Here is a 14,156-nt window from a genome sequence, read left to right on the forward strand (position 1 = left end):
ATCCGGGCAGTGATCGGGAGGAGGGAGAATCCGGGCAGTGATTGGGAGGAGGGAGAATCCGGGCAGTGATCGGGAGGAGGGAGAATCCGGGCAGTGATCGGGAGGAGGGAGAATCCGGGCAGTGATCGGGAGAGGGGAGAATCCGGGCAGTGATCGGGAGGAGGGAGAATCCGGGCAGTGATCGGGAGGAGGGAGAATCCGGGCAGTGATCGGGAGGAGGGAGAATCCGGGCAGTGATCGGGAGAGGGGAGAATCCGGGCAGTGATCGGGAGGAGGGAGAATCCGGGCAGTGATCGGGAGGAGGGAGAATCCGGGCAGTGATCGGGAGAGGGGAGAATCCGGGCAATGATCGGGAGGAGGGAGAATCCGGGCAGTGATCGGGAGGAGGGAGAATCCGGGCAGTGATCGGGAGGAGGGAGAATCCGGGCAGTGATCGGGAGAGGGGAGAATCCGGGCAGTGATCGGGAGGAGGGAGAATCCGGGCAGTGATCGGGAGGAGGGAGAATCCGGGCAGTGATCAGGAGAGGGGAGAATCCGGGCAGTGATTGGGAGGAGGGTGAATCCGGGCAGTGATCGGGAGGAGGGAGAATCCGGGCAATGATCGGGAGAGGGGAGAATCCGGGCAATGATCGGGAGGAGGGAGAATCCGGGCAGTGATCGGGAGGAGGGAGAATCCGGGCAGTGATCAGGAGAGGGGAGAATCCGGGCAGTGATTGGGAGGAAGGAGAATCCGGGCAGTGATCGGGAGGAGGGAGAATCCGGGCAGTGATCGGGAGAGGGGAGAGTCCGGGCAGTGATCGGGAGAGGGGAGAATCCGGGCAATGATCGGGAGAGGGGAGAATCCGGGCAGTGATCGGGAGAGGGGAGAATCCGGGCAGTGATCGGGAGAGGGGAGAATCCGGGCAATGATCGGGAGAGGGGAGAATCCGGGCAATGATCGGGAGGAGGGAGAATCCGGGCAGTGATCGGGAGAGGGGAGAATCCGGGCAGTGATCGGGAGAGGGGAGAATCCGGGCAGTGATCGGGAGGAGGGAGTATCCGGGCAGTGATCGGGAGGAGGGAGAATCTGGGCAATGATTGGGAGGAGGGAGAATCCGGGCAGTGATCGGGAGAGGGGAGAATCCGGGCAATGATCGGGAGGAGGGAGAATCCGGGCAATGATTGGGAGGAGGGAGAATCCGGGCAGTGATCGGGAGAGGGGAGAATCCGGGCAGTGATCGGGAGGAGGGAGAATCCGGGCAATGATCGGGAGGAGGGAGAATCCGGGCAGTGATCGGGAGGAGGGAGAATCCGGGCAGTGATCGGGAGAGGGGAGAATCCGGGCAGTGATCAGGAGGAGGGAGAATCCGGGCAGTGATTGGGAGGAGGGAGAATCCGGGCAGTGATCGGGAGGAGGGAGAATCCGGGCAGTGATCGGGAGGAGGGAGAATCCGGGCAGTGATCAGGAGGAGGGAGAATCCGGGCAGTGATCAGGAGGAGGGAGAATCCGGGCAGTGATCGGGAGGAGGGAGAATCCGGGCAGTGATCGGGAGAGGGGAGAATCTGGGCAGTGATCGGGAGGAGGGAGAATCCGGGCAGTGATCAGGAGGAGGGAGAATCCGGGCAGTGATCGGGAGAGGGGAGAATCCGGGCAATGATCGGGAGAGGGGAGAATCCGGGCAGTGATCGGGAGAGGGGAGAATCCGGGCAGTGATCGGGAGAGGGGAGAATCCGGGCAGTGATCGGGAGAGGGGAGAATCCGGGCAATGATCGGGAGGAGGGAGGTCAAGTCTGGCATCTTCTGTGGAGAAAGTAACAGAGTTAACGTTTCAGGTCAGAATAGTTCTGATGGAAGGTCATCGACCTGAAACATTAACTCTGTTTCTTTCTCCACAGATGCTGCCTGACTTGCTGAGCTTCTCCAGCATTTTCTATTTTTATTTCAGATTTTGAGCATCCGCAGTATTTTGCTTTTGAGGTCTGGCATCTTGATGGACTCTCGGAGATGGTGGGAGGCAGGGGATGGGGAGGCCCGAGGACTCCTTGTGGGGCTTGGTGGGGGTGTGAGGGGGGCGGTTGCCCGCCTGTTCCTCCTGGCCCACAAGGGGTTCTAAAAGGAGCAGATCTTTATAACTTACCTTGGCCAATCGACGCCTCCCGCCTTGGATGTGATGCCGGGACTCCCACAGCACGGGATTCCCACTGACATTCAGTTCATTCTACCTCGCGGCACTGATGAAGTCAGCAGGCCGTGACTTTTGAATGTTAACTGGGCCCCAGCCTGCCTTTTGCGGGAGTGTCGTCGATGACCTGATTTGGGGCAGGAAAAGTTTAAACAGCAGGGAATGGGGTCGAGTTGCTTGATCCCGATATTTTAACCCCTCCCTTCCCACCTTCTCCTGCCCGTTGGGAATGGAGGGGGTGGGGCGGGTGTTAAAATTGAGGCCATGGAGACAGAAATAGGCAGACACACATACATACGCACACACAGAGTCAAAGAGACAGGGAGTGACATGGTTTTCTCCTCACTTTTGTGAGTGAGAATTGCCACTGGAGACCAGCCAGAATTAGGGTAAATTCAGGGAAAATGGCTAAAATCTGAGGCAGTTGCAGAAGATGCTTTTCTCACGATCCCAATCGGTTTTCCGACATTCCAACACTTCAATTTTAATCAGCAACAGATGCCCCTCTTCCGCCTCTCTCAGCCACCTAACACTGAAGTAGGTTTCCAGCTGGATACTATAATATTGAGCTGTACAGTTGGCAAGAACTCAGATTACTGACACTATTTAAAATGGGTTAAATTTGGATGAGATTGCTGGTGAACAGACCAGGTGCTGACAATACAAACAGTTGTTAGAGTAACTAGCAGGAAACATCCTTCACTCTTGGGCAGGCTGAGACAGACAGAACATCAGGAGCTGGCTTCTCTTCCCATTGGTGGGTTATCTGTAGAGCAGGATTACTGCCAACCTATGGTGTACTGCTGCTAACCCTCTACAAATCCTCCGACGGCCCCAGTTATACCTGCAGGGGTGGTTTGCTATGGTAATACCGCTCCTTGCTATGGTAATACCGCTCCTTGCTATGGTAATACCGCTCCTTGCAATGGTAATACCGCTCCTTGCTATGGTAATACCACTCCTTGCTATGGTAATACCGCTCCTTGCTATGGTAATACCGCTCCTTGCTATGGTAATACCACTCCTTGCAATGGTAATACCGCTCCTTGCTATGGTAATACCGCTCCTTGCTATGGTAATACCGCTCCTTGCAATGGTAATACCACTCCTTGCTATGGTAATAACGCTCCTTGCAATGGTAATACCACTCCTTGCTATGGTAATACCGCTCCTTGCTATGGTAATACCGCTCCTTGCTATGGTAATACCGCTCCTTGCAATGGTAATACCACTCCTTGCTATGGTAATACCACTCCTTGCTATGGTAATACCGCTCCTTGCAATGGTAATACCACTCCTTGCTATGGTAATACCGCTCCTTGCTATGGTAATACCACTCCTTGCTATGGTAATACCACTCCTTGCTATGGTAATACCGCTCCTTGCAATGGTAATACCACTCCTTGCTATGGTAATACCGCTCCTTGCTATGGTAATACCGCTCCTTGCTATGGTAATACCGCTCCTTGCTATGGTAATACCACTCCTTGCAATGGTAATACCGCTCCTTGCAATGGTAATACCACTCCTTGCTATGGTAATACCACTCCTTGCAATGGTAATACCGCTCCTTGCTATGGTAATACCACTCCTTGCAATGGTAATACCACTCCTTGCAATGGTAATACCGCTCCTTGCTATGGTAATACCACTCCTTGCTATGGTAATACCGCTCCTTGCAATGGTAATACCACTCCTTGCAATGGTAATACCGCTCCTTGCTATGGTAATACCGCTCCTTGCAATGGTAATACCACTCCTTGCTATGGTAATACCACTCCTTGCAATGGTAATACCACTCCTTGCTATGGTAATACCACTCCTTGCAATGGTAATACCACTCCTTGCTATGGTAATACCACTCCTTGCTATGGTAATACCGCTCCTTGCAATGGTAATACCACTCCTTGCTATGGTAATACCGCTCCTTGCTATGGTAATACCGCTCCTTGCTATGGTAATACCGCTCCTTGCTATGGTAATACCACTCCTTGCAATGGTAATACCGCTCCTTGCAATGGTAATACCACTCCTTGCTATGGTAATACCAGTCCTTGCAATGGTAATACCGCTCCGTGCTATGGTAATACCACTCCTTGCAATGGTAATACCACTCCTTGCAATGGTAATACCGCTCCTTGCAATGGTAATACCACTCCTTGCTATGGTAATACCACTCCTTGCAATGGTAATACCGCTCCTTGCTATGGTAATACCACTCCTTGCTATGGTAATACTGCTCCTTGCTATGGTAATACCACTCCTTGCTATGGTAATACCGCTCCTTGCAATGGTAATACCACTCCTTGCTATGGTAATACCACTCCTTGCAATGGTAATACCGCTCCTTGCTATGGTAATACCGCTCCTTGCAATGGTAATACCACTCCTTGCTATGGTAATACCACTCCTTGCAATGGTAATACCACTCCTTGCTATGGTAATACCACTCCTTGCAATGGTAATACCGCTCCTTGCTATGGTAATACCACTCCTTGCTATGGTAATACCGCTCCTTGCTATGGTAATACCACTCCTTGCTATGGTAATACCGCTCCTTGCAATGGTAATACCACTCCTTGCTATGGTAATACCACTCCTTGCAATGGTAATACCGCTCCTTGCTATGGTAATACCGCTCCTTGCAATGGTAATACCACTCCTTGCTATGGTAATACCACTCCTTGCAATGGTAATACCACTCCTTGCTATGGTAATACCACTCCTTGCAATGGTAATACCACTCCTTGCAATGGTAATACCACTCCTTGCTATGGTAATACCACTCCTTGCAATGGTAATACCACTCCTTGCAATGGTAATACCGCTCCTTGCAATGGTAATACCGCTCCTTGCAATGGTAATACCGCTCCTTGCTATGGTAATACCACTCCTTGCTATGGTAATACCGCTCCTTGCTATGGTAATACCACTCCTTGCTATGGTAATACCGCTCCTTGCTATGGTAATACCGCTCCTTGCAATGGTAATACCACTCCTTGCTATGGTAATACCGCTCCTTGCTATGGTAATACCGCTCCTTGCTATGGTAATACCGCTCCTTGCTATGGTAATACCGCTCCTTGCTATGGTAATACCGCTCCTTGCAATGGTAATACCGCTCCTTGCTATGGTAATACCACTCCTTGCTATGGTAATACCGCTCCTTGCTATGGTAATACCGCTCCTTGCTATGGTAATACCGCTCCTTGCTATGGTAATACCGCTCCTTGCAATGGTAATACCGCTCCTTGCAATGGTAATACCGCTCCTTGCTATGGTAATACCGCTCCTTGCTATGGTAATACCGCTCCTTGCTATGGTAATACCGCTCCTTGCTATGGTAATACCGCTCCTTGCTATGGTAATACCGCTCCTTGCTATGGTAATACCACTCCTTGCTATGGTAATACCGCTCGTTGCTATGGTAATACCGCTCGTTGCTATGGTAATACCGCTCCTTGCTATGGTAATACCGCTCCTTGCTATGGTAATACCGCTCCTTGCTATGGTAATACCACTCCTTGCTGTGGTAATACCGCTCCTTGCTATGGTAATACCGCTCCTTGCTATGGTAATACCACTCCTTGCTATGGTAATACCACTCCTTGCAATGGTATTGCCACTCCTGGTAGGGCTACTGCCAATGGGAGGAGGGAAGTTTAGTTCTGGCATGGCCTTTTTCTCCCTCTTTGTCCCATTTGGGCCTCAGGTAGGACCTGAGGCAAAGCACACGGCTCTGTTCTGCCTCACAAGGGGGGGACAGGTTTGGCCAGAGCGAGCGTCGCTGATGCACCCCTGCAGGCACTGGCAGTTTGCCCGGGCTATGAAAGTGACTCTGTGCCCTGGATTTGGGTCAGAGACTGTAGTCTGCAACTACGGCAGACGAGGGGGGGGGGGGTGCGGTGGGGTCGGGGGGGGTGGGTGCTCCCCTCCGCTGCATTTACGCGGGCAGTGTAGGCCCCCAGGAATTTCAGGGCCCTTGTGTCTGGTCCAGTTCAGGCTACAGTTTAGTGCAGCAGATGGAACTTTTTGTTATTTCCTGAGGAGGGATAGTTAACATTGTAGCTATTATAAATCTACAGGGCACCACTGCAGCTGTTCACTTATCCATTTAATGTTTAATAATTCTGGTTGGCAGTTTATAGCCTCGTGCAGTTTTTATTCTACCCCCTCCGAAATCAAGGAAGATCATTGGCATGTGATGCAACCAGTAGCCAAAATACAATGATAAGGGTTTTCTGTTCAAACCCTGGGCTCACTACAAGTTATCCAGATACTGGGCAGGTAACGGCACTGTCCATTCTGCAGGGAGGAAGGGCCCACCTACAGGAATGCCAAAATGGCGAGTCTGAGGAAAATATCTGGAGTAAAGACCCAAAAACATAATACAAACCAATGCAGGAAACCCCAATGATAAATTGTCAAAGCATTTTACATACCTTTGTTTAAATTCAGATAGCGTCTTCAGTGTATATTTTCCATTATTTTATGCCATCCAGCATGCTGAACTGCACTGCATGTTATCCCAAATCACAGCCAGATGCACAGGATATGCCAGTGAGTCTTTCATATCCCTGTCTCCTCATTGCACTAAAGCCATTAGCTCCAAGCTAAGATTTCACTGTGAGATTTTACTGTGTCTGGCTAATATGAAGCAAACATATTCTGTCATTCATGTAAATAACGTACTACAGATGCAGTAACTCAATATGTAGAGACTTGCTTCAAACTTTAAGCTTGCTTCTACTTGACACATTGACCTCACATGAAGCAATTAGATTCTCAGCGAAGCTATGAAAGCCTACCAATCCACAAATGTAATAGTATTAATTGTTTACAGGAGATAACTCAAGATTTCTTGCTAAGATTCTTCCCTCACCAAGGAGTTCTTTCTTCCCCTTTTTCCAGAAACATGGAGAACTCATCTGCTTTTGTATTTCTCTTTTGTGCTCAGTACTTTTTTTACTGCAGCTATGTCATAACTTAGTTATAACAGTGGCTCAGATTTTTCTCTTGGCAGGAATCCTGATGGAAGAGGAGCTTTTACGCTATTGGGTATATACTATAGGCCATAAAATAGTGGAAAGGAGACAGAGGAGCAAATTTGCAGGCAAATCACAGAAAGATGTAAGAAGTATAGAGTAGTGATAATGGGGGACTTCAATTATCCCAATATAGACTGGGATAGTAACAGTGTGAAGGGCAAAGAGGCAGGGAGTGAGGGTGGTGGTGGAATTCCTGAAATGTGTACAAGAGAACTTTCTTGTGTTTCCAGCCCATCGAGGAAGGAAACAGCACTGGATCTAATTCTGGAGTATAAAGTGGGGCAAGTGGAGCATGTTTCAGTGGGGGAGCATTTGGGGAACAGTGATCATAATATCATTAGGTTTAGAATAGTTATGGAAAAGGACAAGGAGCAATCAAATGAAATTACTTAACTGGAGGAGGGGAATTTCAGTGAGTTAAAAAGAGATCTTGCCCCAAGTGGATTGAAATCAAAAATTGGTAGGCAAAACAGTAAATAAATAATAGGAGGCCTTCAGGGGGGAGTTAGTTCGGGTACAGTGTAGATACACCCCTATGAGGGGGAAAGGAAGGGCATCCAAAGCTAGAGCTCCCTGGATGACTAAAGATACAGAGATTAAAATGAAACAGAAAAGGGAGGCTTGTGATGAATGTAAGGTTCATAATACAGAAGAGAATCAAGCTGAATACAGAAAGTAGAGAGGAGATCTAAAAAAGGAAATAAGAGGGGAAAGAGAGAGTATGAGAATGGATTAGTGGCTAACATAAAAGGGAACCCAAAAATCTTTTATAAACATGTAAGTAGTAACAGGGTAATCAAAGGAAGGGTGGGACCAATTAGGGACTAAAAAGGAGATCATCTTGTGGAGGCAGAGGGCATGGCTGAGGCACTAAATGAATACTTTGCATCGGTCTTCACTAGAGAAGAGGATGCTGCCATTGTAGCAGTAAAGGAGGAGGTAGTGGCGATATTGGATAGGATAAAAATAGATTGGCATTACTCAAAGTAGAAATGTCACCCGGTCCAGATGGGATGCATGTTAGGTTACTGAGGGAAGTAAGGGTGGAAATTGCGGAGGTTCTGGCCACATTCTTCCAATCCTCCTTAGATATGGGGTCGGTGCCAGAGGACTGGAGGATTGCAAATGTTACACCCCTGTTCAAAAAAGGGGGAGTGATAAACTCGACAATTACAGGCCAGTCAGCCTAACGTCGGTGGTGGGGAAACTTTTAGAGACAATAATCTTGGACAAAATTAATTGGCACTTGGAAAAGTATGGGCTAATAAATGAAAGTCAGCACGGATTTGTTAAAGGAAAATTGTGTTTGACTAACTTGATTGAGTTCTTTGATGAAGAGGGTTGATGAGGCTAGTGCAGTTGATGTTGTGTATATAAAATTTCAAAAGTCAATTGATAAAGTGTCACATAATAGACTTGTTAGCAAAATTAAAGATCGTGGGATTAAAGGGACAGTGGCAGCGTGGATACAAAATTGACTAAGGGACAGAAAGCAGAGAGTAGTGGTGAACGGTTGTTTTTCAGACGAGAGGGAAGTATACAGTGTTGTCCCCCAGGGGTCAGTATTAGGACCACTGCTCTTTTTGACATATATTAATGACCTGGACCTGGAGTGGATGATCCATCTCGGCCTCCTCCCGATATCCCCACCATCACAGAAGCCAGTCTTCAGCCAATTCGATTCAGTCCATGTGATATCAAGAAATGGCTGAGTGCACTGAATACAGTAAAGGCTATGGGCCCTGACACATCCCGGCTGTAGTGCTGAAGACTTGTGCTCCAGAACTAGCTGCGCGTCTAGCCAAGCTGTTCCAGTACAGTTACAACACTGGCATCTACCCAACAATGTGGAAAATTGCACAGGTATGTCCTGTCCACAAAAAGCAGGACAAATCCAATCCGGCCAATTACTGCCCCATCAGTCTACTCTCAATCATCAGCAAAGTGATGGAAGGTGTTGTCGACAGTGCTATCAAGCAGCACTCACTCACCAATAACCTGCTCACCGATGCTCAGTTTGGGTTCCGCCAGGACCACTCGGCTCCACACCTCATTACAGCCTTGGTCCAAACATGGACAAAAGAACTGAATTCCAGAGGTGAGGTGAGAGTGACTGCCCTTGATATCAAGGCAGCATTTGACCAAGTGTGGCACCAAGGAGCCCTAGTAAAATTGAAGTCAATGGGAATGAGGGGGAAAACTCTCCAGTGGCTGGAGTCATACCTAGCACAAAGGAAGATGGTAGTGGTTGTTGGTGGCCAATCATCTCAGCCCCAGGGCATTGCTGCAGGAGTTCCTCAGGGCAGTGTCCTAGGCCCAATCATCTTCAGCTGCTTCATCAATGACCTTCCCTCCATCATAAGATCAGAAATGGGGATGTTCGCTGATGATTGTACAGTGTTCAGTTCCATTCGCAACCCCTCAGATAATGAAGCAGTCCAAGTCCGCATGCAGCAAGACCTGGACAACATCCAGGCTTGGGCTCATAAGTGGCAAGTAACATTCGCGCCAGAAAAGTGCCAGGCAATGACCATCTCCAACAAGAGAGAGTCTATCCACCTCCCCTTGACATTCAACGGCATTACCATCGCCGAATCCCCCACCATCAACATCCTGGGGGTCACCATTGACCAGAAACTTAACTGGACCAGCCATATAAATACTGTGGCTACAAGAGCAGGTCAGAGGCTGGGTATTCTGTGGCGAGTGACTCACCTCCTGACTCCCCAAAGCCTTTCCACCATGTACAAGGCACAAGTCAGGAGTGTGATGGAATACTCTCCAATTGCCTGGATGAGTGCAGCTCTAACAACACTCAAGAAGCTCGACACCATCCAGGACAAAGCAGCCCTCTTGATTGGCACCCCATCCACCACCCTAAACATTCACTCCCTTCACCACCGGCGCACAGTGGCTGCAGTGTGTACCATCCACAGGATGCACTGCAGCAACTCGCCAAGGCTTCTTCGACAGCACCTCCCAAACCCGCGACCTCTACCACCTAGAAGGACAAGAGCAGCAGGTACATGGGAACAACACCACCTGCACGTTCCCCTCCAAGTCACCCACCATCCCGACTTGGAAGTATATCGCCGTTCCTTCATCGTCGCTGGGTCATAATCCTGGAACTCCCTTCCTAACAGCACTGTGGGAGAACCTTCACCACACGGACTGCAGCGGTTCAAGAAGGCGGCTCACCACCACCTTCTCAAGGGCAATTAGGGATGGGCAATAAATGCCGGACTCGCCAGCGACGCCCACATCCCATGAACGAATAAAGAAAAAAGACTTGGACTTGGGTTTAGAGGGTATAATTTCAAAGTTTGCAGATGAAATAAAATACGGAAATGTCGTAAACAATGTGGAGGATAGTAACAGACTTCAGGAGGACACAGACAGACTGGTGAAATGGGCAGACACATGGTCGATGAAATTTAACACAGAGATGTGTGAAGTGATACATTTTGATCGGAAGAATGAGAGGAGGCAATATAAACTAAATGGTACAATTTTAAAGGGAGTGCAGGAACAGAGAGACCTGGGGTGTATGTACACAAATCTTTGAAGGTGACAGGACAAGTTGAGAAGGCTGTTAAAAAAGCATATGGGATCCTGGGCTTTATTAATAGAGGCATAGAGTACAAAAGCAAGGAAGTTATGCTAAACCTTTATAAATCACTGGTTAGACCTCAGCTGGAGTATTGTGTTCAATTCTGGGCACCGCACTTTAGGAAGGATGTCAAGGCCTTGGAGAGGGTGCAGAAGAGATTTATCAGAATGGTGCCAGGGATGAGGGACTTCAGTTATGTGCAGAGACTGGAGAAGCTGGGGTTGTTCTCCTTAGAACAGAGAAGGTTAAGGGGAGATTTGATAGAGGTGTTCAAAATCGTGAACGGTTTTGATAGAGTAAATAAGGAGAAACTGTTTCCAGTGGCAGAAGGGTCAGTAACCAGAGGACACAGATTTAAAGTGATTGGCAAAAGAGCCAGAGGCGACATGAGAAATCACTTTTTTACGCAGTGAAAGCGAATTAGATAAACACTTGAAGGGAAAAAATTTACAAGGCTACGGGAAAAGTGCAGAGGAATGGAACTAATTGGACAGCTCTTTCAAAGAATCGGCACAGGCACGATGGCCTGCTCCTGTGCTGTATCTACTGTGATACTACGATACTAAGTGCTGCAAGATAGGTCTTCCACCCACCAGTTTGGCCTTGCACTGATTCCGGAGGATCTTCCAGGGTCGTCCCCATTAGAATATTCTTGGTAGGCGCCCGGTGAGATTCCCACTTCTGGGGTGAGTGGTGGGGTATGTCTTCTGCAGTTGAGTTGGGCAGTGAAGATGGAAGTCCACTTCGAAAAATTTTAAAATTCACTTCCAGTTCCGAGGGAGAGTTAAACTTTAGATCACCTCTCACCCGCCATAGCAAGACTGGATGCCTGTAACACGCTGGTGTTCCTATCAGCCAGCGATGCTATGGTGCTAACGATGGGAAACACATCGTATGACATCATCTGGTCATATCCGTGTCTTTTGAATATACCTGCCCATATTTGGGCTGGCGTATTCAATGGCCGCTGTCAGTTCCAGCAGAAGATTCCAGAAATGGTGACTGATGATTCTATATTGGACAACTCTTAGGAATGTTCTAACTGCGATTATGACAGCTGACACGTCCCACAAACAATCTCTTTTTCTCCTCAGGCTAAATATTATAATAGCGCATTTGCAAACCAGTCCAGCTGTCCTAGTTATTGGAACTGCTGCTGCTGTGGAAATTAGGTGCAGGTGTGACAGGGGGGCACAACTAAAAGTAATGGCCTGAGTCAAATTTAGCTCAATCTCTAAGCTATACAGGCACGCTCTCTTTGGAGAACTTGGCCTAATTTTAATGATTTATGAGAACTTTAATGGAAATCTCCAAAGGTCAGGATTTTTATATATGGAAGAATGTTCTCAGTTGAGGAAGGAGGTTTGTTATTGAGGAATGAGACGGTGCTGAGGAATATTTCCTGAGTTGGATGCTGGCTCATGCCTACTATCTCCCACGTCCTGAATTACAGGGCTGTTGTAAGCTGGGTTGTGAGCAGAAGTCAGATACTTACCTACAAGGAAGGTGATGAATTCTGAAGGATGGCTTTCCTGGACTGTTCTCATCCAGCTCCCAGGAAGAAGAACATTCAGAAGGCCTAAAAACTGGTTACCTTCCCAACCTCTCATTCATAAATGTGCCTGGTCTTCAGTAGTGGAGGGTGGTTTATCTAAAAGTGGCTTTCAAATACTCATCATCGCTCCTACTCTTTAAAACTTTGAGGCTATGTTCCCAACACAAAGCCTTGCTCAGTGGGAGTGTGGATTGTGGATAGGTCCTGTAACATTGTACGGGTGATTTACCTCCACAGTCCCATACCAACATATAAAATGAATGGGTGTGTGCCTCTGCTAAAAAAGCCAACAGAGGAATTCCGGACGAGTGCTGAGTTGTCGTACACAAATATCCCACAACATAATTTTAAAGCTAACAACGCACTAGCTGCAACCATACTGAATCCGATGCCCAGTGCCAGCAGTCTCTCTTGAGATGGACTTGTTACCACTGCTAAAATATGATTCCTGTGAAATAGCCAATCACAAAATTGTTATTCTTTTAGTTCTGGTTAGCTCATAGTGTCTGTATCTCGTAACTACTCTCGTGGGTTTCTTCAATACAAAATGCTTCTCATAACCATCCCACTGATTCTCTTCATCATTTTAAAACTTGGTCCATGCCTTCCTGCTGCTGCTCCCTGTTAGTGCCGTTTCCCAGTGAGAACAGATCCATTTGCTGAACTATATTTCTTCATAACCTTTTGGTTCTCGGACACATTACCTACCAGTCTTGCTGTTCTTGGAGCCCTTTTCAATGTCTCTTTCCTCTTATAAACAGAGCAACCATACATGCTCAAATCAGTAGGAACACAGGAATAGAGTAGGCCATTCAGCCCCTCGAGCCTGCTCCGCCATTCAGTTAGATCATGACTGATCTGTACCTTAGCTCCATTAACCTGCCTTTGTTCCATATCCCTCAATACTCTTACTTAACAAAAAATTATCGATCTCAGTCTTGAAAAATTCAATTGTCCCAGCACCGCCTTTGGAGGGGGAGAGTTTCAGATTTCCAGTAACCTTTTATGTGAAAAAAGTGCTTCCTGATTTCACTCCTAAATGGCCCCGCTCTAATTTTAAGATTATACCCACTCGTTCTGGATTCCCCCACCAGAGGAAATAGTTTCTCTGTATCAATCCTATTGAATCCCTTTATCATTTAAAGGCCTTGATTAGATCACCACTCAATCTTCTAAACACAAGGGAATACAAACCAAGTTTATGTACAGCTGAAGCATCACTTGCTTACTTTTGGATTCTAACTCCCTTGAGATAAAAGTCAATATCCCATTAGGCTTTTTCATTACTTTTTGTAACTGTGCACTGGCTTTTAATGATCTGTGTACCTGGACACCTACATCCCTTTGATCCTCCACAACTTCTAGTCCTCTCCCCATTTTGAAAATGTTCTGATTTATCTTTCTCAGATCCTCACATTTAACCACATTGAACTCCATCTGCCAAAATTTTGCCGACTCACTTAATGGGGTAAATTTTATCTGAGATCTGGGAAGGGAGCGGGGTTAGGGGGGAAGATTTCCGGGTGCGAAACCCAGAAGGTAAGTGGGCAGGTGACGATCTAAGATTGCGACCTTAATGAGGCCCATCAATTTCTCTTCCGGGTTTCGCGCCTGGCAGCCAGCCTGATTGGCAGTCGGGGATCGGAGGGAGGGAGGGATCATGGGCCGGGGAGGAGATCAGGAGGCGCGGGGGGTTGTGGCAACAAGAGATCGGTGGGAGAAGCATGAAGATCGGGGGGCCAGCAAGAGATCAGAGGACCAGCAAGAGATCGGGGGACCAG

General features: G+C 47.9%; 1 protein-coding gene across 1 annotated transcript; it reads right to left on the reverse strand.

Annotated features, from left to right (window-relative positions):
• Window positions 1–3,000: 3,000 nt before the first annotated feature.
• Window positions 3,001–13,812, reverse strand: LOC137327537 (zinc finger protein 850-like). The gene is made up of 2 exons (XM_067993438.1): window positions 13,702–13,812; window positions 3,001–5,799 (listed from the first exon to the last, which is right to left on the reverse strand). The coding sequence occupies exons 1-2, from the start codon at window positions 13,810–13,812 to the stop codon at window positions 3,001–3,003; spliced, it is 2,910 nt and encodes a 969-aa protein (XP_067849539.1).
• Between the last annotated feature and the right edge of the window lie 344 nt (window positions 13,813–14,156).

The sequence above is a fragment of the Heptranchias perlo genome, chromosome 11 (genome assembly GCF_035084215.1).
Source record: "Heptranchias perlo isolate sHepPer1 chromosome 11, sHepPer1.hap1, whole genome shotgun sequence".
NCBI lineage: Eukaryota > Metazoa > Chordata > Chondrichthyes > Hexanchiformes > Hexanchidae > Heptranchias > Heptranchias perlo.